Below are 23870 nucleotides of genomic sequence, written 5' to 3' on the forward strand. Positions count from 1 at the left end.
TTCTCATCATGCTAGGGCAGACAAAGCTTTCCCTTTGGCTGTCCATGTATGATGGAAGTTATAGTATTGCAGCAGGTACCAGTAATGTTCAAGACGACTAGTAATGTCAAAGTAAGCTCCAGGAAGAAGGAGGTCTGTAAAAGGCTATGGCCTTGTCTGCCCTCAGGTCCCCTTTCCCCTGGGTGGTCTTCCTTCTATCTCCCCATGGTTAATATCTAGTTTTCTTCTTACAAACATACCGCCTTTTTATTCTCAGATATAAATGAGTGTGAGCTATATGGAACCTGTCCACAAGACTGTAAGAACTCCAAGGGCAGCTATGAATGCTTCTGTGCAGAAGGATTCCGATCGGTGGGAGACCAGGATGGAAAACAGTGTGCATCCGTGGGTAAGGAGGACACACACCAGCTGTATTATACGGTATCACCGGCATCCTGGTACATTGTAGCCGGCAGGGCCTAGCTTATTTATGTTGTGATTTATCTAAACCATTAAAGTGAATGGCTGCTCCATATTCCAATAAATTGCCTCATATCTGTACAGATCTATACGATGAGCCATGGGTCTGGGAACACTGATTTATAATAAGGACATATAAAACTCAAGGATATGAAACTTTCCATGAAACCAGCATAACAATGAAGCTGTATATACATGGTGCAGTGGTAGGGTGAAATGCTTTAGTCACAGGTATAAGATTGCTTGTCATTGGGTATCTAGCATAGAAATATAGAAGATTGGCAGCAAAAGACCACTGGGACCATCTAGTCTTAGGATAGATATATGTATATCCCAGGCAGGTTTACATTCAGTTATTGTAGGTTTACCTACCACATCTGCTGGAAGTTTGTTCCAATTATCTACTACTCTTTCAGTAAAATAATATTTTCTTATGTTGCTGCTGTACTTTCCCCCAACTAACCTCAGATTATAGGTGTTTAATTACAGTATGAGGCTATGTTCACACTAAGTAAGTGCCGCCGAAACCACGGCCGTTACACAGGGTATACAGGGTATACACAGGGTATACACTCTGGCCGGGATCCCTAGCGGCGACGTAGAAAACTGACAGTGAATAGCGGCCGCCGAAAACCCTGTTAGTGCACACAATGGAGCGTGCAGCTCCGGCCGTACGCTCCATTGTGTGCTGTGGGGAGTTCTGATGCGGGCGCGCACTGATGCACCCGCATCAGAACTCTACGGCCCGAAAGATCATCTTTACATAGACGGCCATTCCGTGACCCGGTCTCTTACTAAGTGTAAACATAGCCTTAGGCTATGTTCACACAATGCACATTTCATGAAAAGAACGGCCGTTCTTTTCATAGTGAAATATGTTGCATTGAAGTTATGGCAAACAACGGCTATTGTTCAAACAAAGTATTGAACAATGGCCGTTGTTTGATACAGCCATTGAAATAATTGACATGTCAATTATTTCTGTCCGTTGTGCACTGATTGCAATGAAATTTTCAATGCAACAACAGTCGTTGTTTTCGAGTGCCAAACAATGGCCGTTGCCCTACGTTGTGTGACCATAGCTTTACATGGTATTATCCTTTCTATAATGTTTTCTGACTAGTAACCCATCTCTTGCATCTATTTACCCATCATCACAGGTAACCCCCCGCTTCTGCTGTTGCCGGACAATGTACGGATTATACGATACAATCTGTCTTCTGAGCAATACTCGGATTATATTGAGAATCAGCAGCATATCCAGGCCCTGGACTATGACTGGGATCCTGAGGGAATAGACCTCAGTAAGTGGGCATATATAACACAACATATGTCTAGACTCTCATCCCTAATAGATTCCCACCAGCCTTATGTTCTCTAACTTTTACATTTGTTTTGACGCTGTAGTTTTGTGTGTGACCGTAGCCTGCAGTTTCTTTACAATACATACTGTATACTGTGTAAAATCCACTAGGGGGCAGCAGTTTTCCTAAATGAATAATATGGATGAAATTCCATAATATTTTCAGTATTAATAACCTGTAATCTAGTCCTCTAGTTAAAATACAATTATCATTACAGTCTTATTACATTTTCCACAACTGAGTAACCATTGCTTTACATGGCAGTAGATAGATATTAGAGCTTCTTATTGGGTTATGACTGTCTTTACAATGTTTTTCTCTTGCTCCACCGCATCTACAGACCTAATTATGATGAAGGCTCGGTTTTTTGGCGCCATGGCTTATTCTATCATACACCGCACTGGCACTTCACAGACCCTATTATAAGTCAAAAGAGCCGATGTCAGCTACATCAATTATACTATGAAGCTGGATAGGAAGAGGTTAAATTATCCTAATGTTTTATGCCTACAACTACTACATCTGCAGATCTATGTTTCTTTCTATCTGACACAGTGCTCTCTGCTGCCACCTCTGTCCAAGTCAGAAACTGTCCTGAGAGTAGCAAACCCCCTATAGAAAACCTCTCCTGCTCTGGACAGTTCCTGTCTGGGACAGAGATGGCAGCAGAGAGCACTGTGTCGGACTGAAAATAAAACAACATTTCCTGCAGGACATACAGTAGCTGATAAGTACTGGAAGACTTGAGATTTTTAAATAGAAGTAAATTACAAATCTATATAACTTTCTGAAACCAGTTGATTTGAAAGAAAAAGATTTTTGCTGGATAACTTTTTTAATGGGAGCTGCACTAACCCAGCATGTCCACTACACAGTGTACCAAGTCCAAGCTATCTGCTTCCAGCTCACATTTCATGTATATGCAGGTACCACAGCTCTTTTGATGACCTACCCCGAAAACAGGCAGTTAAATAAAAAGTCCTTGGAAAAAAAAATCCCTGAAACATACATTTGTCAGTAGAACTCCAGTATCTGACAACATATGATTTGTTTGTAGTCTGTTACCAGAGAAACAAATAGATCTGCGTAGAAGATTTAGACACAAAACAGAAGGATCTGTTTAACCCCTTCTCGTCAGTAATACGTATATATACGTTCCTAGTGCACATACCCTGTGCAGTAGCAATGTATATACACGTTCCTGGCTTCAGGGCTGACTGATGTGTGTGGATCCGCTGCAGTGAGAGCGGTCCTGCACACATCAGTGTGTCCACGGCCGGAGGTAATGAGAGGCAGCTGCGAAAAATAATCGCCTCATTAACATATGGATTAAATAAAGTACATGAAAATGGTGAAGAGGATCAAGGTAAGAAATTTACCTTCATCCTCAGCAGTTGAGATGCTTTCCCTTTAAGGCAGGAATGGGAAACCTTCGGCCCTCCAGCTGTTGCAAAACTACAATTCCCATCATGCCTGGACAGCCGAAGGTTCCCCATCCCTGCTTTAGGGCATCTGCAAGTCAACTCTGTCTCAATCCTTTCTTATATGTTAACTACCGGTGTATTAAGATGAGCTTGACCTAGTTATATACTAAGTCACAGCAGTTACAGCGAACAGGCTAACATTGCTGAGTTAGGGTATGTTCACACTTACCTGATCCGCAGCTTATTTTCATTTCATTTAAATAACTGAACACAGCATCAAATCTGCATCATCAAATCTGCTGCAGATCCTGTAGGTGTGAACGCACCCTTACACTGCTCCCTTCTCCATTCAGACTCCATCCACATCTGATAATGATATTGATCGATAAGACTAGGCATTCATTGCTTTTCATTGATATTAGACCGCCTATGCTTATTTGCTAATGTTGTGGAACATATGTGTTTTCTTTCTCCAAAAGGTGTTGTATATTACAGCATTCGTGGGCAGGGCTCCGTGTTTGGCGCCATCAGGCGGGCTTATATACCAACCTTTGAAGACTATGGTAACAATATGGTGAAGGATGTTGATCTGAACTTGCGCTATATAGTGAATCCAGACGGATTGGCTGTGGACTGGGTTGGAAGGTATAGTATGAGAGTATTTGTCATTATCATAGTACACAGTCGGCTTCAGGTTTTTGTGGGCCCTCGGGTAACAGAGCCTCAGCGGGCCCCTCATCTAGCACTATGCACCCATCATCCAGAATCAGCACTAACATACACAAACACACATTATTGTAACAGACATTGACTGACTGACACCGACACAGACTAACTGACACTGACACAGACTGACTGACAGACACTGACACTCTGACACCGACACTGACTGACACTGACACACAGTACTTACAGCTCAGTCTTCTCCCTCTTCCTCTTTGTCTGGCTGCTCTCCACACTGTAAGGTTAAGGACCTTCGGGTCATGTGATCAGGTCCTTCACCCTTTTCTCTCTCTGTGCAGGTCCTGCTCTCTGTCTTCTGATGTTCAGCCTCCTCACCCTGCATTACAGTGAGCAGGCTGGACATTAGAACACCGGGCCCCTCTTCCTCTCTGGGCCCCTGTAGGCTCTGTGTCCCCAGCCCCAGTATGCTTGTTACTTAATATCAAGCTGTCAGAGAAGCTGTCACAGTTACAGTCCTTACAATTTAGAGAAGTAAATGATTAGCGCCTCCAGAATAATTAAAATACTTTTCCATAAATTTTCAGACATATTTATTGGACCGATGCTGGAACAAATCGTATAGAAGTAGCCAAAGTGGATGGAAGATATAGAAAGTGGCTTATTTATACTCAAGTGGACAAACCGGCAGCCATTGCACTTAATCCAGAGCTTGGGTAAGTGATTGCCGCCATCAGACGTACAGTGAAGTCTAATTGTAGAGGTCACCAAGTCAAGGCATTTCTATGGGAATTTTTTCAGATATTTAATCTCTATTAAAGGGGTATTCCCATCTGGGGTAGTTATGCTGTAACCACAGTATGCATAGGATTGAGTATAACTACCTCAGGTGGGAATACCCCTTAAAGGAATAGATAATTGTTTCGTCACAAATTAGATTTGGTCCAACTTTCACATTGGATTTATTAGAATATTAGCTTTTTTTGCTTTTTTAGACATCCCAACTTCCACTCACAATGGAGTAGCTACCATGGGGGGCAGACTAGATAACTGCTATGGGGTCTGTGTGGCTGGAGGGCCCGGGCCCTCATCGGCAAAGCGTGGCCTTCCTCCATGGTGTTAGCTACGCCCCCTTTGCCCGACAGAGACAGTGTCTCTGCGCTGCTGGCTCCTGCACTCTAATGTACCATGGGCCCCTGGGACACACAGGGTAGGTAAGAGCGCCCCTGATTCTCAGTGTTTTGTGTTATACATACTGGAGGAGTGGCCCCATAAATTTTAGCTAGGAACCATGTAATGCTTCTTTTTTCCTGTGGTGGCGCTAGGGAAACTGAACATTTGCTAACAGATTACCTCATAAATCACAGATGATTTCTGGGGTCTATAAAGATCTGATATCTTGTAAGTACAAGCAACACAATTCCATCTATATTAACCCCCTGAGGGAGAGTGAGCTGGCTCTCCGACACTGTGCCTGGCAGTCTCCGGTGGGGCGGCAACATCAAAATCTTGATCTTTAATCATCTGTCCCGTTAACTAGATATGGGGGGTGGGCATGTAGTCACGCTGCCTCAGACTTCTTCCCAGCTCCTCACGCTTGATGGGCAACATTGGCTTTGCATTAAGTTCCCAACGCTCAGGCTGTCAATCAAGTGTGCGTGGTTGGGAAGAAGTCCGAGGCAGCGTGACAACAAGGCAATGTGGCTCCACCCCCATGACTAGTTACAGGGGGACAGGACTGAGGATTAGAGATTGCGATTTTAAAACTGCCACCTCGCCAGAGATTGCATAGTGTCAGAGAGTTGTGCCTGGCAGCTATTTTGCCTCCGGCCACAAGAGGACACTCCCTCCCCCAGTGCTCCGGCTGCGGATGAGTGACGTCAGGGAGAGGAAGAAGACACCTGAGGACACAGGTGAAAGCCAGGTGAGTATGTGTTATTATTTGTTTTATTTTCACACAGAGGGTGTGCTACCTGGTGGTAGGGGGATATGCCTAACATAGGGGGTGCTAACTAATTCTGTGATAATCCACAGGGTGATGTTATTACTGGTGGTTGTGTAAGCTCAGCTAAAGATGGTATTGTCATGACGCCAGTGCTTGTCCAGCACACAGGTTTAATGTTGGTACCTGCTTTGTTGATGTGGCTGGCTGTGTTCCCCACATGACTCTTTGTCCCTGTCAGGGGTCTTGGCAGCAGCCAGGCCCTGGCTTAACTACAGCAGGAACAGTACATTTTGCTTCTTCCCTCTCTGAGAATCGGTTAAGAGCTGACTCTGCTCTTCCTCCACCATGTAACAACTTCCTACAGGGGCTTCTATATGCTTCACTCTGAGTGGTGGGGATGAGTGTGTGCATAAGAAAGAAGAGTAGAGATGGGTTTGAAGCAGTGAGCACATCCCATTGGTCCACAACAACACTTGGTACACATAAAACATTAACCCATGACCTTCCTCAGCTGTGTAATACATAGGAACATAAAATGCTGATATCTAGTGACGAAACTGTAAAGTACCCCTCATCAACTCTTAACCCTTTCCTGCACGAGGATGTAACTGTACGTCCTCGCGCGAGTGCGGGTGTTCAGAGCAGGCCGTGCGGCGACCCCGGTCCCGGGTGCCGCTTGTAGCCCGGGACCGCCGGGATTAGCGGGCACGGCCCGATCGCCGTGCCCCCTAATATAGTAATCAGATGCAGCTGTCAAACATGACAGCTGCATCCGATTACCGGCTGCAGCACTTCCCTGGTGTCTAGTGGCGGAGATCGCTCCTCCGGGACGTTGATGCTGGCCGGGGACTCGTCCAAGATGGCGCTGTCCCCGACTCGGCACTCGTTTGTATTCGGCTGCAGCAGCCGAAAGCAAACGAGTGCCGATCTCATTGATCTTTGCTGTATATCTATACAGCAAAGATCTCAATGAGAGATCAAAGTATATATACTAGAAGTCCCCCAGGGGGAATAACCCTAACCCCAGGGGGGCTTCTAGTATATGTGTAAAAAAAAAAAGCCCCCTCCCCTAATAAAAGTCTGAATCACCCCCCTTTTCCCAGGTTATAAATAAAAGTAAACAAATAAATAAATAAATAAATAAACATGTTTGGTATCGCCGCGTGCGTAATCGCCCGAACTATTGATGAATCACATTCCTGATCTCGCACGGTAAACGGTGTCAGCGCAAAAAAATCCCAAAGTGCAAAATTGCGCATTTTTGGTCGCATCAAATCCAGAAAAAATGTAATAAAAAGCGATCAAAAAGTCATATATGCGCAATCAAGGTACCGATAGAAAGAACACATCATGGCGCAAAAAATGACACCTCACCTAGCCCCATAGACTAAAGGATAAAAGCGTTATAAGTATGGGAATAGAGCGATTTTAAGGAACGTATATTTGTTAACAATGGTTTGAATTTTTTACCGGCCATCAGATAATATAAAAGTTATACATGTTACATATCGTTTTAATCGTAACGACTTGAGGAACATATACAATAAGTCAGTTTTACTCCAGGGCGAATGGCGTAAAAACACATTCCCCCCAAATAAAAGAAATGCGTTTTTTTTTTCAATTTCACCACACTTTGAATTTTTTTCTGGTTTCGTAGTATACTTTATGCAAAAATTCAGCTTGTCATTGCAAAGTACAATTAGTGACGCAAAAAATAAGGGCTGATGTGGGTTTCTAGGTGGAAAAATGCAAGTGCTATGGCCTTTTAAGCACAAGGAGGAAAAAACGAAACCGCAAAAACGAAAATTAGCCTGGTCCCGAAGGGGTTAACCTGAAAAGAGAAGGCTTTTTGAAAGGTGCAAAGGCGAGACAAAAACACCCGTGGTGGGACACCGCAATAATAGATATGCACTGGGGATGCTATATTCTGGGAGGGGAGTGTAAGTAACAGGGGGATTACCTACTACATTGGGGGATACTCCAGACTTTGGGATGCTATCTGCTGGGGAGGGGGGGCATGCTGCGGTGGGGGTTGCTAACTATCAGGGGGGATTAATCCATTAGTTATTCTAGGTAGGGATGCCTACTTATCACTATATCCACTATGTTTATTTTGCTATGGTACATTAGCTTTTATACTAGGGTTCCAACCAGGGGCCCTGGTGCAAAATTTTAGCTTGGGGCCCCCCCATCTCCCCCCGATCAGGCAAAGTCATATCTAACGTTATATCCAATTACTCTAATGTGCCACCATGTTCTAATGCACTGTCACTGCCTCCACCTCATGTACTGCACTACTGCCCCCTATAATTAATGGACTGTACTGTGTCATTGTCTAATCATTGTATTCCAATCTTTGACTCTACAGCTGAAAAACTACAACTCTCATCATGAACTGCCAGTTGGAAACGATGGGGGTTGTAGTGCTGCAACCTGAAGAGCCACATGCTGCAAAACTACAACTCCCATTATAAACTGTCAGCAGGGCATGATGAAGTTTGAACTTCTGCAACCTGGAGAAGTCACCTGATATCACCTGCAGTCCTATGTAACACCACAGATAACACAGTGATATCTCTGGAGTACAGATAATGTAGATGCAGCACAAGCTGGAGCTCAACGCGGTAAAGATACGGCCATAGGACATAGCTTGGGCCGCCAAGGCAGATGTCTGGAGGAGGGGGCGCTGGTACTTGCTGTCATCTGATTAGGTAAGAGGCCCAATCAGATGACAACATGTGCCAGCGGGCGCAGCGGGACAGATTAGCGCAGTGCTTCCCAACCTTTTCCACCTCGGGGAACCTCTACTAAATAATGTTCTACAAAATAAGAAAACCGTCATACAGTGACTCACCGGTGATGTCTTCTTTGATCTGAGGCGTCACTTTCCCTTTTCCTATTCATCCGGCCCAGACCTCCATGATGATTCCTTCCAGATACGTTTCATCCCCTTAGAACCTGCGAGACAAACAATTTAGGCTCCGCACATTTCTAGCAACTTCCTTCCCTTCCTCCCCCTCTGTCGGCTCCCATAGTAACTGCACTGTTTGGTGTAATGTGCAGTAAAGTGAGTAGGAATGTGGGATGCCCCCTGTATGTAGGATTCCCTGCTGTGCCCGCATGAGCTAATAATGCCCCCAGAGGTGCCCCCATACAATAATAATGCCTCCAGAGGTGCCCTCATGAGCTAATTATGCCCCCAGAGGTGCCCCCATGAACAAATAATGGCCCCAGAGGTGCCCTCATGAGCTAATAATGCCCCCAGAGGTGCCCTCATGGACTAATAATGCCCCCATGAGCTAATAGTGCCCCCAGAGGTGCCCCCATGAACTAATAATGCCCCCAGAGGTGCCCCCATGAGCTAATAATGCCTCCAGAGGTGCCCCCATGAGCTAATAATGCCCCCAGAGTTGCCCCCATCAACTAATAATGCCCCCAGAGGTGCCCCATGAGCTAATAATGCCCCCAGAGGTGCCCCCATGAGCTAATAATGCCCCCAGAGGTGGCCCCCATGAACTAATAACGCCCACAGAGTTGCCCCCATGAACTAATAATGCCCCCAGAGGTGCCCCCATACAATAATAATGCCCCCAGAGGTGCCCCCATACACTAATAATGCCCCCTGAGGTGCCCACATGAGCTAATAGTGCCCCCAAGAACTAATAATGCCCCCAGAGGTTCCCCCATCAACTAATAATGCCCCCAGAGGTGCCCCCATGAACTAATAATGCCTCCAGAGGTGCCCCCATGAACTAATAATGCCCCCAGAGTTGCCCCCTATGAACTAACAACGCCCCCAGAGGTGCCCCCATGAGCTAATAGTGCCCCCAGAGGTGCCCCCATGAACTAATAATGCCCCCAGAGGTGCCCCCATGAGCTAATAGTGCCCCCAGAGGTGCCCCCATATACTAATAATGCCCCCAGAGGTGCCCCCATGAGCTAATAATGCCCCCAGAGTTTCCCCCATCAACTAATGATGCCACCAGAGGTGCCCCCATGAGCTAATGATGCCCCCAGAGGTGCCCCCATACAATAATAATGCCCCCAGAGGTGCCCCCATGAACTAATAATGCCCCCAGAGGTGCCCCCAAGAACTAATAATGCCCCCAGAGGTGCCCCCATACAATAATAATGCCCCCCGAGGTGCCCCCAAGAACTAATAATGCCCTCAGAGGTGCCCCCATATACTAATAATGCCCCCAGAGGTGCCCCTAAAAAAACAAACATCCTACTCACCTAATCCGCGCTGTGGCTGCAGGCAGCAGCTCTCCTCCTCCTCTTCTGGCTCCATCTTGCGAGCCGCAGGGACGGGACTTCCGGCAGGCGTGATGACGTCACATGATCACGCCTGCCGGAGAGGTCACGGCCCGGCCTCCCATAGGCTGCTGGTATGAAGTGCCGGCAGCCTATGGGAGAGAATACAGGAGGAGGACGCTGACAGGTCCTTCTCCTGTATTCTGATCGCTTTGATGTTCCGCCCGCTCAATGTGCGGGCGGAACATCAAAGCGATCTGTGCATCCTGAGAAGCTGCGCGGCCGCAGCTTCTCTGGATGCTCAAAAACAAGTGGCAAGGGGGGCCGTGCGGGCCCCCCTAGCGTAGGGGCCCGGTCGCCATGGCGACCCCGGCGACCCCTATAGCTACGCCACTGGTTCCAACATTCCTAAGTAAAGTTTTTGGTTTTCCCAACTTTGCTTGAACATTGCCCTGCTCTCTTGCCATTCCACTCAGCAGTGACTGAAGCTTAGAGGTAACATTGCTGTTTTCCATATGGCACCTCGCTGTGTGGCTGGACCACAATGCATTTGTGCTTGTTTAGCTACGAATTCTCCATGGGGAGCCTCATTGATGACGAGACCACCCTGGAATCACACACATTGTGATCAGTCAGGGGATCCAGCACAAAGCAGTTGTCCAGATCAGACAAAACCCTATTGACATCTTATTCTTCTTTTTGCAGAATGATGTACTGGACAGATTGGGGAGTGCAGCCTAAGATTGAACAAGCCTGGATGGACGGGCAGCAGAGACAGATTTTGGTCTCAGAGGAGCTGGGTTGGCCAACTGGAATCACCATCGACTACATCAACAACCACAGGATCTACTGGAGCGACTCCAAAGAAAATGTCATTGAGTCTATTAAACCTGATGGCTCAGACAGGCGGATGGTTTTACACGGAGGTGAGAAAATATCTGTTTTCTTCTTGTTTTCTTTCAAATCATCTAGTGCCACAAAGTGTCAGAGATTCGTAATTTACTTTGTAAAAACAAAACTCAAGCTGTCCAGTACTTATCAGCTGCTGTATGTCCTGCAAGAAGTTGTATATTCTTTGCAGTCTGATACAGTGCTCTCTACTGCCACCTCTGTCCATGTCGAGAACTGTCCAAAGCAGCAGCAAATCCACATAAAAGATATCTCCTGCTCATCAGACTGGAAAAAATATATATTATTTTTTTTTAAATAGAAGTAAATTACAAGTCTCTGGCACTTTCTGGCACCAGTTGATTTGGAAAAAAAATCTTTTGCTGAATTACCCCTTTATTGGTGAATAACACAGGCTAATTCTGCATTTACACAGGCAGATTTATCTAAAAGATCTTGGAAGCCAAAGCCAGGAATGGATTTGAAAAGACGAGAAATCTCAGTCTTTTCTTTCTGACCGTTCCCTGTTTATGGTCTGTTCCGGGCTTTGGCTTCAAAAATCTGCCGGATAAATCTGCACCATAAGTAAATATTGTTAGTGAATATTACAATGTCGATACGTTTATCTGTCCATCCTACAAGGGGCATCTAATTCCTGAGGTGCAATAAAAATCTCTTATATGTTCTTCAGGCTAAAAGTAACTATATGTGTGTGTGTGTATATATATATATATATATATATATATATATATATATATATATATATATAGATATAGATAGATATATATATTTTTTTTTTTTATTCATTTTTTTTTCTTAACTGGTTTTTAGATCTGGGCAACCCTTACAGCCTGGATGTGTTTGAAGGCCATTTGTACTGGACAACAAAGGAGAAGGGCGAGGTATGGAAGAAAGATAAGTTTGGCACTGGACCTAAAGTTAAAGTTCTAACAATTAACCCATGGCTGACCCAAGTGCGGATATACCACTCACATCGCTACAACCGTACAGGTAGGTGGCCATCCCTTTAAGCCTAGGATAGGGAACCTTTGGCCCTCCAGCTGTTGCAAAACAACATTTTCAATCAGCTAAAGCTTTGGCTGTCCAGGCATGGTGGGAAATGTAGTTTTGCAACAGCTGGAGGGCCGAAGCTGGTAAATGGACCCTCACAGTCAAATAGTGATGATCTAAAAAAACCATTAGACACAGCCTGTAGAAAAGAATGGCGCTTTTTCTTTAATTCTAATCTTAGAGAACCCCTTTCATTTCTTTTAGCCATTTAGATGTAAAATTATGATTATTCTTTTTTCTCTCTCTCTTTTTCTTTTAGTTGCAAATCGCTGCAAAGACATCTGCTCCCACCTCTGCTTGCTGAGACCAGGAGGCTACACGTGTTCCTGTCCACAGGGGACCCAGTTCATGGAGGGCAGTGACACCGAGTGCGATGCAGGTATTATATATATAGCTTATCATTGTATTATTGTATATACATGGTCATTTTCTACATACGCATGTTCCACACAATGTAAATTAACACAAGAACTAACTTTGGCCTTATAACAATGCAGAGTCTAGGGTTGTACGGTATATGTGTGGGTGTAAAATATTGTTGATACCACTAGCTGCTGATCATATAACAGACGAAGAAAGAAAAAGTAATGATACCAACCACCTGTCTGTTATTAGGAATGAAATTACCTATTCCCACCAGTAGGTGTCACTGCAGCTGGACATATTATCATAGAATGAAGCCTTATAAACATTTCACTCCTCTGACTTTCATTTGTACTTTGTTCCAATACAAATATTACTAAAAAAGACTAAAGCATAGAAAACGTATGACTACTTGTTACTATCACCCCCACAGACCTTTCATAAAATGCAAATATGATATTCCCTACTGGTTTTGTATTATAAATTGGCCCCAGACAATGTATCCAATGTCACATCCAGCCCCAATGCACCATCATTGCATGTACGGCTTACTAACATGCATGGCTTTCCATTTCATAGCTATTGAACCCCCTCCGACCATGCCACCAGCATGCAGATGTATGCATGGAGGAACATGCTATTTTGATGAAATGGGCCTTCCGAAATGCAAGTAAGTTTTGTTTGATACCTTCTTACTTGAAGATATTATTTTTAAAAAATCTTACTGTTCTCCATGCACTTCTATGTTCTTGGAATAAGTTTGGATAATGGTTTCTTTGAATACTGACAGACACATACTTATATAGTCCCTGGTAACCTGACTGCATAGAGACTGATAGAGTTATATGTGGGCACTATATGGCAATATTATATAAAGTTATATGTGGGCACTATATGACAATATTATATAGAGTTATATGTGGGCACTATATGACAATATTATATAGTGTTATATGTGGGCACTATATGGCAATATTATATAGAGTTATATGTGGGCAATATATGGCAAAATATAAAGTTATATGTGGGCACTATATGACAATATTATATAGTGTTATATGTGGGCACTATATGGCAATATTATATAGAGTTATATGTGGGCACTATATGGCAAAATATAAAGTTATATGTGAGCACTATATGGCAACATATAAAGTTATATGTGGGCACTATATGGCAATATTATATAGAGTTATATGTGGGCACTATATGGCAATATTATATAGAGTTATATGTGGGCACTATATGGAAATATTATATAGAGTTATATGTGGGCACTATATGGCAATATTATATAGTTATATGTGGGCACTATATGGGAATATTATATAGAGTTATATGTGGGCACTATATGGCAATATTATTTCAGATTACTTTAGGTATGTTATTTGGACACTGTATATCTTGATCACTGTTCTCCAACCTGTAGCTCTCTGGCTTTTGCAAAACTACAACTCCATTATGCCTGGACAGCCATAGGCGTAGGTCAGGAACCCTCTAACAAAGGGAAAAAAATAGTATATTTAAAGGTGGGACTTGTAGTTCTTTAACAGCTGGAGAGCCACAGGTTAGGGGGAAAATCTGACTAATGTGCTAATTATTTCATATGAATGAACAACAGCACCACCTAGAGGACAGAACACATGCCTACATGCCATCCATCTATTATCTATTACTACTATTACTACTTGGCTTCTTCCTTCCAGGTGCACGGCTGGGTTTTCTGGAAGCTACTGTAATATGGCGTATAGTGCTGGCATCCCCCCAGGAACTGGTACGTGTCATCTTCAGCATGTATACCATTGATCATATGTTAGAGATTATTTCCCTTATATGCAATAACTAACACTTTCTTTATAACAGCGGCAGTGGCTGTTCTGCTGACTGTCATCTTGGTTATTATTATCTGTGCCTTGGTGGTCGGTGGCCTCTTCAATTACAGACGGACAGGAAAACTTTTACCGGCTCTTCCTAAATTCCCAAGGTTGGTGCAATGCATTGTATGACTGAAGTTACCTAAGACTTTATGAACGGAGATATCAAAGGGGTCATCCAGGATTAGGGAAAAAAACGACTTATTTTGCAAAAACAGCACCACCCTTTTCATCATGTTGTGTGTGGTATTACAATTCAGCTCCATTCACTTCAATGGAACTGAGCTGTGGTGCTGTTTCTGGAAGAAAGCAGACGTGTTTATTTAAATCTGGATAACCCCTTTAATATAACATCTTTTGCTGTATTATAAAAGTCACAAGACCTGAACAGTATCTTACGATATTATAGTTTAAGCGCGCTGGTGAAATCAACTGAAAACGGCAACGGTGTAACGTTCCGGTCAGGAGCTGATGTCAGCATGGATATTGGTGTGTCAGGATTTGGCGCAGAGTCTTCTATAGACAGAGTAATGCAAATGGTAAGTTTGCAAGACAATCAGTGCATGATATACAGATGGAGAGATTCTGGTTTTTCTGTTATTCTCCAGTCATATTTCAAAGCTCTTTAAAATGGTAGTGCAGCAAACCAAAATCTGCCAAAATCTCAAGTTTTCCAGTACTTATCAGCTGCTGTACAGTCATGGCCAAAAGTTTGACAGATTGATCTCCAGCCCTGTCCTCATCAACACCCACACCTGTGTTAATGGAGCAATCACTGAAACGATGTTAGCTGGTCCTTTTAAGGCAGGGCTGCAATGATGTTGAAATGTGTTTTGGGGTATAAAGTTCATTTTCTAGGCAAATATTGACTTTGCAAGTAATTGCTGTTAAGCTGATCACTCTTTAGAACATTCTGGAGTATATGCAAAAAAACTGAAGCAGTAGACTTTGTAAAAATTAATATTTGTATCATTCATAAAACTTTTGGCCATGACTGTATGTCCTGCAGGAAGGGGTATATTCCTTTCAGTCTGGAGAGTAGGAGAGGTTTTCTATGGGGATTTGCTAGTACTCTGGACAGTTCCTGACATGGACAGAGGTGGCAGCAGATAGCACTGTGTCAGACTGGAAAGAATACAACACTTCCTGCAGGACATAATGCAGCTGATAAGTACTGGAAGACTTGTGATTAAAAAATAAGACTTGCGAAATAAAATAAATAGAAGTAAATTACAAATATCTGTCACTTTCTGGCACCAGTAGATTTAAAAAAAAATATTATATTATTTTTTTTGTTGCTTTTTTACCTTATTACTCTGCATATGGAATAGTTTAATGTGGTTATTTTACTTGTTATACTGCAGTGTTTAATGCATAATTACTATTGTTGTGTTTCAGAGTGAAACCTTCACTCTGGATGCTGGGAAGGAGCCGGTCACATATGAGAATCCCATGTACTCACACAGCGGGGAGAGTGGTGTCAGCGTGGTGAACATCAGCCAACCACCAGATGTAAGATACCCTGATAGGTTGTAGTGTTAAGGGCTGCGCCCTAGAGGCCAGTGGGATACTGGGAACCTAAATTATACCCTTTCCATGCCATGGGTATAGCTATCATCCTTACAGATATAAAATGAGCTCTTGAAAGGAAAGAAGGCAAGAACAGTGTTTGTATAGCTCAAAGAAGCCATCTATGACCCTTTCCAGGACCCTCATATATGGTCCAGAGCAGGGCCACAAAGAATTATTCTCATTCTAGCTCAGTGCTTCTCAGTTCCAGTCCTCATGGCCCACTAACAGGTCATGTTTTGAGGGTTTCCTTAGTATTTCACAGGTGATATAATTATACTCAGGGCATTGTGTATTATTACAGGTGTCTTTGTATGGGATATCCTCATATCATGACCTGTTGGTAGGCCATGATGACTTGAACTGTAAAGCATTGCTCTAGGCTAGGGGATCCTGCATGTCTGTACAATTCACAGGCTGTCCATTGATTCCAATAAGCAATGTGTAATTACTTTATCTCTCCTGTGGGGGTGCTGCAAGGAAATTGGACACTTTCTGCTGGGTTCTCCTATAAGTTATGGCTAGTTTCTAAAAGTCTAGTGATAGGAAACCTCGTGATAAGCTCAGAGGACCTTTCTTACCAAAAGCATTTATTCAACCAACCCCCTGTAAAATAAAGATTTGATGATTCTAGACATGTAAATTGATACAAAGGGGTCAAGGATGGAGGTTAAAGGGTGTCTTCACCCAACATATAATGGCTTGGGTTATAGTAACAGTAAAAGTAACAAACTGCTCTTAAAGTGGTATTCCACCCCAGAGCTAAAAACCTAGTCTTACTTAGCACGTCCCCCTGAGTATTTTGAACCATATTTCTAGCTGCCGCTAATCCTAAGTTATACGTTTTTTTAAAAGCCGGCCTATATCGGCCGGGAAACTACATTGCTTGGCAAGAGAAGAAACAGAGATCATGTGACTTTGGTCTCAGAAGGGAGGGGGAGGACAGGAGCTGAGACAGAGTGGACCAGGAAGTGAGGATTTTCTGCAGCTTCAGGGTGTGAGTCAGGATGCGCTGCAGACAAGCGGCCCAATTCATGTAATAGAAACCTATTACAAACTAATTGAAATTACGGGTGGGGATTGAACAGGGTAAATCTTTCTTAAGTGGAATACCCCTTTAACTTTTTCTACCATGATCCCCTCAATTAGACAAGGGACTGTCAAAGATCAATGTGTTAGAGAAGGATTATCCGCTATTTCCGTATTTTTAAAAACAGGGCCATATCTACCTGTGGATAGGGGACAAGTAAGAGATTGCAGGGGATGCTATCCTGTGGATAGGGGACAAGTTAGTTTTGCCCTGGACAACCTTTTTAACTTCTGTTATTTCCAGGTCACCGACATCAGCAGTGGGCAAAAGACAGATAACTTTGAGAACCCGCTGTATTCTGTTGACACCCCGCAGACCTCAGCGAGTACAGAAGCTGTTCAGGTCGAGGTACGTCACACTTCTTTCTATTTAGACTTCGACACAAGAAAACAGGCTCCTTCTACAACATAGCATCCATGTCACATGACTGTGAGCTGCAGAGCCAACAGAGGTCAGGTGCACTGTACTGTATGCCACTCTGGGGCCCATATAGTTTTGTACTATATAACATAATAGGTCCTATTATGTGGATTCCCATTGCAGTATCATGGTGGGCAACAGCTCCGTCTTCTTACACTGTAAATACCCTAAATGCATTATCCAATGTGTTTTGTAAATCTGTAAATTAAAGGAGAAGTCCCACCAAATTTAATAATAAACAAGTAAATTTACCTGCCCCTGTGCCTCCATTGCGCCACTCCCGGGTCCTGCTGACAGCTGCCGGATGTAATTTTCAGCTCCAATTTGGGTACGTCATGTACCTGGCTCTTTCAGCTGCAATGTTACCGCCTGGCTGAGTGATTGACAACTTAGCCAGTCAGTGACTGGGGCAATGTCCCGCCCCACTGGCTGAGCAGGCAATCACTCAGCCGTTGATGTGACTTTGCAGCTGGAAGAGCTGAAGGACACCAGTAGCTCTCATCGGGGCACAAAGAAGGGTAAGTTTACTTTGTTTATTATTTTCCTGCACCTCCACCCCCCTCCCATTTTTTTATTTGGTGGGGCTTCCCCTTTAAAGGGATATTACCATTTCAGCTTCTTATTCCCTATTCAAAGGACAGAGTATAACTAGTATCTCATGGTCGACCCCCATCGATCCCAGGAGCGGGGATGCAGTCGCCCTTTCGATTAATTGAGTGTTCAGCAATGCAGCCTGCATCCCATTTATTCTCTATGGAGCCACCAAGCGATTCAGAGCACTGAATTTAGAAGCATTCGATGACCCCATAGAGAATGAATGGAGTGCAGGCTATGATGATAACAAGCTGACATGGAAATACCCCTTTAAGCAAACTAATATCAAATGCATTTCTTTAAGAAGCATTAAGCAGCTACTAGTATTGTCCGCTCTGTCCATTACCTTCCTGTGCAATTTGCTATGAAGCCGGTCATTTTCTGTATTAGTAAGCTGGTTGAAGGCGCGCAGCACCACACAAGTCGCACTCTGCTTTTGTAAAGCGCTTCTATCAGAAAATTGTATTTTTACACCAGACATTGCTGTCGGCCGGCGTACAGTGTCACCGCATTCATCTCATGTTTCTCAGCAGGAATCAAAGTGGAATTTCTTTAAACGGAAGATTAAACAAAGCACAAACTTTGAAAATCCAATCTACGCAGAGGTGAGTAAAGGTGTCCTGAGAGCATTGCCGAGATAATGGAGGAGCAGAAATTATTTATAAGTACAGAATAGACACAGAAAATAGACAGTTCTTAGGAAACACAATTCAGGTACAACATGTTTCTGTGTGGTGTGTGGGGAAAAGCTAAAGACTCATATGGTATACCTGCTATTAATGGATGTGACCCAACATGACACCGGCTGAAATGTTATTCCAGCCTATATGCAATGCACTCTTTCCATAGCAAATACTGTTACCTTGCCTGGGTGGATAAACAAGAGAGAAAGAGAGAGACGATAGATAGATAGATAGATAGATAGATAGATAGATAGATAGATAGATAGATGATAGATAGATAGATAGATAGATAGATAGATAGATAGATAGATTAATAGATAGATAGATAGATAGATAGATAGATAGATAGATAGATGATAGATAGATAGATAATAGATAGATAGATAGATAGATAGATAGATAGATAGATAGATAGAAGATAGATAGATAGATAGATAGATAATAGATAGATAGATAGATAGATAGATAGATAGATAGATAGATAATAGATAGATAGATAGATAGATAGATAGATAGATGATAGATAGATAGATAATAGATAGATAGATAGATAGATAGATAGATAATAGATAGATAGATAGATAATAGATAGATAGATAGATAGATAGATAGATAGAAGATAGATAGATAGATAGATAGATAGATAATAGATAGAAGATAGATAGATAGATAATAGATAGTAGATAGATAATAGATAGATAGATAGATAATAGATAGAAGATAGATAGATAATAGCTCGATATGATTGCACAATTAGCTACTGTATAATCCAGTTCCTTTTGTCTTTTTACTAAGTTCCTGTGAGTAAATAAGTTTGACAATTTACGTCCCAGTGCACACAGTTACTCGGGGGCCACCACATATCACTTCCAGCAGGCGGACAGTTTTGTGAGACATCATATTTTAGCTCAGAGAACTTGTCACACATTTCTTATACTGAAAACAATCATCCAACTAGATTTCAGTTTCCTCATCTTTGATCTATTTACTTCAGTATAAAACTAGTATAGTTCCATATTTATGGAGGGAGTCAACTCTAAGTTAACTTTTGTAAAACTATAACTCCTAGTGGTGCATCATGGGTGTAGTGACCCTGGGGCAGGACATGTGGTGAGGCAAGGTCTACTGGCACTTATAGTCCCACTTGCTCAGTAGCAGCGAAGTCACAGATGTCAAAGGTGTCTGGAGTCTACAGATAGACCTAAAGTGTCCCCTTTAGGGTCCACCAGTCACCCATATAGCTGGAGGCAATGCTGTGTCCAGGATGGTTGGACACAGTTCAGTGGATTTGTGGTTGGCTGAAGGATAGATATCAGAGGGTTGTTGTTAATGGTGTATATTCCGAGCAGAGACTGGTTACAAGTGGTGTGCCACAAGGGTCTGTTCTGGGTCCTATTCTTTTTAATATGTTTGTAAGTGACATAGGAGAAGGGTTGGTAGGTAAAGTTTGTCTGTTTGCTGACGACACAAAAGTGTGCAATAGGGTGGATATTCCTGGAGGTGTCAGTAATATGGAAAATGATTTAGCTTTGCTAGATAAGTGGTCCAAACAGTGGAAATTGAAGTTCAACGTTTCCAAATGTAAAATAATGCACTTGGGGAGGAGGAATCTTCTATCCGAGTATCACATCGGCAGTACTGTGTTGGAAAAGGCTTCAGAAGAGAAGGATTTAGGCGTAGTGATATCTGACAGCCTTAAAATGAGTCACCAGTGCAACCAGGCGATTGGGAAAGCAAATCGTATGTTGGGGTGTATAGCTAGAGGTATAACCAGTAGGAAGAGGGAGATTGTGATCCCGCTGTATAGAGCTCTGGTGAGGCCACATCTGGAATACTGTGCCCAGTCCTGGAGACCTCATCTAAAAAAGGACATTGATAAAATTGAACGGGTCCAAAGACGGGCTACAAAAATGGTGGAGGGTGTGAGGCATAAACCATAGCAGGAAAGACTTAAAGATTTGAATCTGTATAGTCTGGAGGAAAGAAAGGAAAGGGGGGACATGATTGAAACCTTTAAGTATGTTAAAGGACTAAATAAGGTTCAGGAGGGAAGTGTTTTTAGTAAAAAACTGAGCTCAAGAACAAGAGGACACAGTGAGAGGTTAGTTGGGGGAAAGATCAGAAGCAATGTGAGAAAATATTATTTTACTGAAAGAGTAGTAGATACCTGGAACAAACTTCCAGCAGAGGTGGTTGGTAAATCTACAATAACAGAATTTAAACACGCCTGGGATAGACATATATCTATCCTAAGATAATAAGAAAGAAAATACTAAAAGGGCGGACTAGATGGACCCAGTGGTCTTTTTCTGCCGACAATCTTCTATGTTTCTATGTTTCACTACAAATTTATATAGTGGGGTTGCAGAGTAGACGTTACAGAGCTAATCCCTTGGGGCAATCCTGGTTAACATTGTCCTGGATGGTGCTAAATGGGACACCTGGGATCATAATTGTGCAGAATGAAACAAAGACACAAGACTTAAAGGGGTACTCTGATTTTTAAATCAACTGCCCAAAGCAATAGCAAATCCACATAGAAAAACTATGCAAGTGACTCCAATAACAACTTAAAGTGTCACTGTCGTTTACAGGCGATTTTAAGAAACTTTGTAACTGGGTTTATTAGCCAAAAAATGCATTTTTATCATGAAAAATCAGTTTGAAGCTCTCTAGAGATGAGCGGACTTTTCGGATTTCTGGTTCGTGAGAACCGGAACGATCGGCATCGGATTTCCGCTGTCTGCTCGCTCCATCCATTGGCATTGGCTGTATCCCAGTTTTCCAGTCGTTCCTTAGGGGGTATCCACCCGCTGCATGGAGTGAGCACACAGCTGGAATCCGATGCCGATCGTTCTGGTTCTCACGAACCAGAAATCCGAAAAGTCTGCTCATCTCTAAAGCTCTCCCCCTGTCTTCATGGTTCTCTTATGAAGAGGGGAGGGGTTGAGGGAGATGAGGCACCAAAACAGTACAACAAAGACTTCTGAAGTCAGCACTGACCTCTCTGACCTCTAAAATTTCGGCTTTCACACAGGTCCTGCTGTTTAATCCTTTGTTCTCTGCTCTCTGCTGCCGACTAATCTCCCTTCTCCCCCCTCCCCTCTCCATAGATCAGGCAGGGCATGACTGATGTAAAAGAGACGAGATTTCCTGATAATGAGCAGTGAATGAGAGAGAGGAGGGAGGGAGGGAGGACCTGGGAAAAGTCTTTTCGAATGCAGATAATGGCATGTTTGCCTATTAAACCCATTTACAAATTTTATAAAATCGCCTGTACTATTGATTTCCTCAAAAAAATCAAAAATTAAATAAAAATACGACAGTGACACTTTTGGGCTGGGTTCACACTACGTATATTTCAGTCAGTATTTTGGTCCTCATATTGCAACCAAAACCAGGAGTGGATTAAAAACACAGAAAGAATCTGTTCACACAACACGTCACATCACGAATCATTTAGTGTCCAGCACTAAATGAAGGGAAATAGCCCTATATGTGCATTTCCTATAGTTAATGTACATTAGGAATTTGTCTAAATTTCCATAAGAAATAACGTATTAAAAAATACTTTTGGCCGCACCTCTCCTTTAAATACTTAGCTAATAGACTCATTTCTCCATTGTTTCAGATGGAAAAAGACCAACAAAATGAAGCAGAGGAAGACCCGTCCCCCTTTACCTCCCCTCCTCCTCTACCAAAACCTTCTCAGAAAAAGGAGCAGCAACACGTCTCCTTCTCCCCCACGGAGGACACTTTCATTGACACTGCCAATCTTGTGAAGGAAGACTCAGATGTATAACCCATAGGAACCTCGAAGCGTCAGACACTCTTGCACACGTTTTTATATTGGTCAAGAACGTTCATGTCGTTATTCTCTTCCTGGCCTCTAGGGGGAGACCTATTTTTTTGCCTTTTTTTAAAAAATATGCCAATTGCTATTTTTATGAACAATTATCACAATGTACTATATGTATATCTTTGCACTGAGACTGACTGAAAATAATATAAATATTTTGTATATTTGTAAATTTTTGAGAGAAAAATTATCGTTGTCATTGATACGTGAAAACTTTTGGAATAGCGCAAAATATTGAGAGGCACATTAGTCATTTGTAATCCGACACACAAGAACGCATTAATATGTACAGGGGGCCGCTTTTAACATCCGCATTTTTTTTTTTTGTAATTGTACAGATGTTTATACAAACTTCTATTAAGAAAACTACCTTTATAGAGCTACGTGGAGAATATATATATTTTGTGTATGTGTTCAGCTGCATATATTTTCTGCTACCTGTTTGTAGACCGGTTCTGTTGTAGTCTACTTACTATGCAAAACTTGGAACAATCAGACATCAATGATAAAAAAAATAAAATATTATTAATGATGTATTGAAAAAAAAAGTATCGGATGTATGTTTGTGTATTTTGGATCTGTATCAAGTTAACATGGATCCTACGGTTATCCATGATTCAAATAACATTGTTGCGTTCATATAGCGCCACACACTTTCTCAGGTGGTGTGTGGTATTACAATTCAGCTGCATTTACTTTAGTGAAATTAAGCTGCAATACCACATATAACCTGAGGACAGGTGTTGCGCTGTTTCTGGAAGAGAGTAGCTAAGTTTCTTTTATCCTGGATTACTGGATTTCTAGTGTGTGGTTGAAGGCGTTTTTTAGAAATGAAACAATAAACCAATAGGGAACAACTAGTAAAAAATGTCAATTTGATGACAGAAACACATTGATAGGTCAGGGCCTGTATGATTTATTCTTTGTTTACATAGATGACCAGTGCTTTCCTGGTGCCTATCCCCAGTCAGATAGACAAGAAACTTGGTGTACATCTTTATAGGAAGCTTGGAATGATTATTAGCAATATGAGGGCATGGGTGTCAGCTGGCTAAAGCTCTAGTCACATCACAAAGACTATCGCTCATGGCCCATTCTCTTTCACAGACTGCCTCTTATGGGCACCCCATGTCTCACAATGACTGTGTCTCATGCCCCCTCACATAGGCTGAAACTCATTACCCCACTCTCACACTGACTGTAGCTTATGCCCTTCCTATGGCCCTACTTTTCTCAAAAAGAATACTGCTCCCCTCGTCTTAGACTGCTGCTCACCCCCTTTTGTCACATAGACTGCTGCTCACCCCTTCTGTCACATAGACTGCTGCTCAC

At 42.7% G+C, this 23870-nt stretch overlaps 1 protein-coding gene across 1 annotated transcript in view; it reads left to right on the forward strand.

Annotated features, from left to right (window-relative positions):
• Window positions 1–23037, forward strand: part of LRP2 (LDL receptor related protein 2) — a 163359-nt gene extending 140322 nt beyond the window's left edge. The window contains exons 66-80 of the mRNA XM_069984855.1: window positions 257–388; window positions 1620–1763; window positions 3727–3892; window positions 4516–4644; window positions 10833–11053; window positions 11847–12026; window positions 12346–12465; window positions 13029–13119; window positions 14156–14223; window positions 14313–14433; window positions 14733–14862; window positions 15722–15835; window positions 17226–17330; window positions 18530–18601; window positions 22311–23037. Of these exons, the coding sequence (XP_069840956.1) occupies window positions 257–388; window positions 1620–1763; window positions 3727–3892; window positions 4516–4644; window positions 10833–11053; window positions 11847–12026; window positions 12346–12465; window positions 13029–13119; window positions 14156–14223; window positions 14313–14433; window positions 14733–14862; window positions 15722–15835; window positions 17226–17330; window positions 18530–18601; window positions 22311–22481 (1964 nt within the window). The 3' untranslated portion in view covers window positions 22482–23037. The remainder of the gene's footprint in view (window positions 1–256; window positions 389–1619; window positions 1764–3726; window positions 3893–4515; window positions 4645–10832; window positions 11054–11846; window positions 12027–12345; window positions 12466–13028; window positions 13120–14155; window positions 14224–14312; window positions 14434–14732; window positions 14863–15721; window positions 15836–17225; window positions 17331–18529; window positions 18602–22310) is intronic.
• Window positions 23038–23870: the final 833 nt, after the last annotated feature.

This window comes from Dendropsophus ebraccatus, chromosome 9 (assembly GCF_027789765.1).
Source record: "Dendropsophus ebraccatus isolate aDenEbr1 chromosome 9, aDenEbr1.pat, whole genome shotgun sequence".
NCBI classification, from domain to species: Eukaryota; Metazoa; Chordata; class Amphibia; order Anura; family Hylidae; genus Dendropsophus; species Dendropsophus ebraccatus.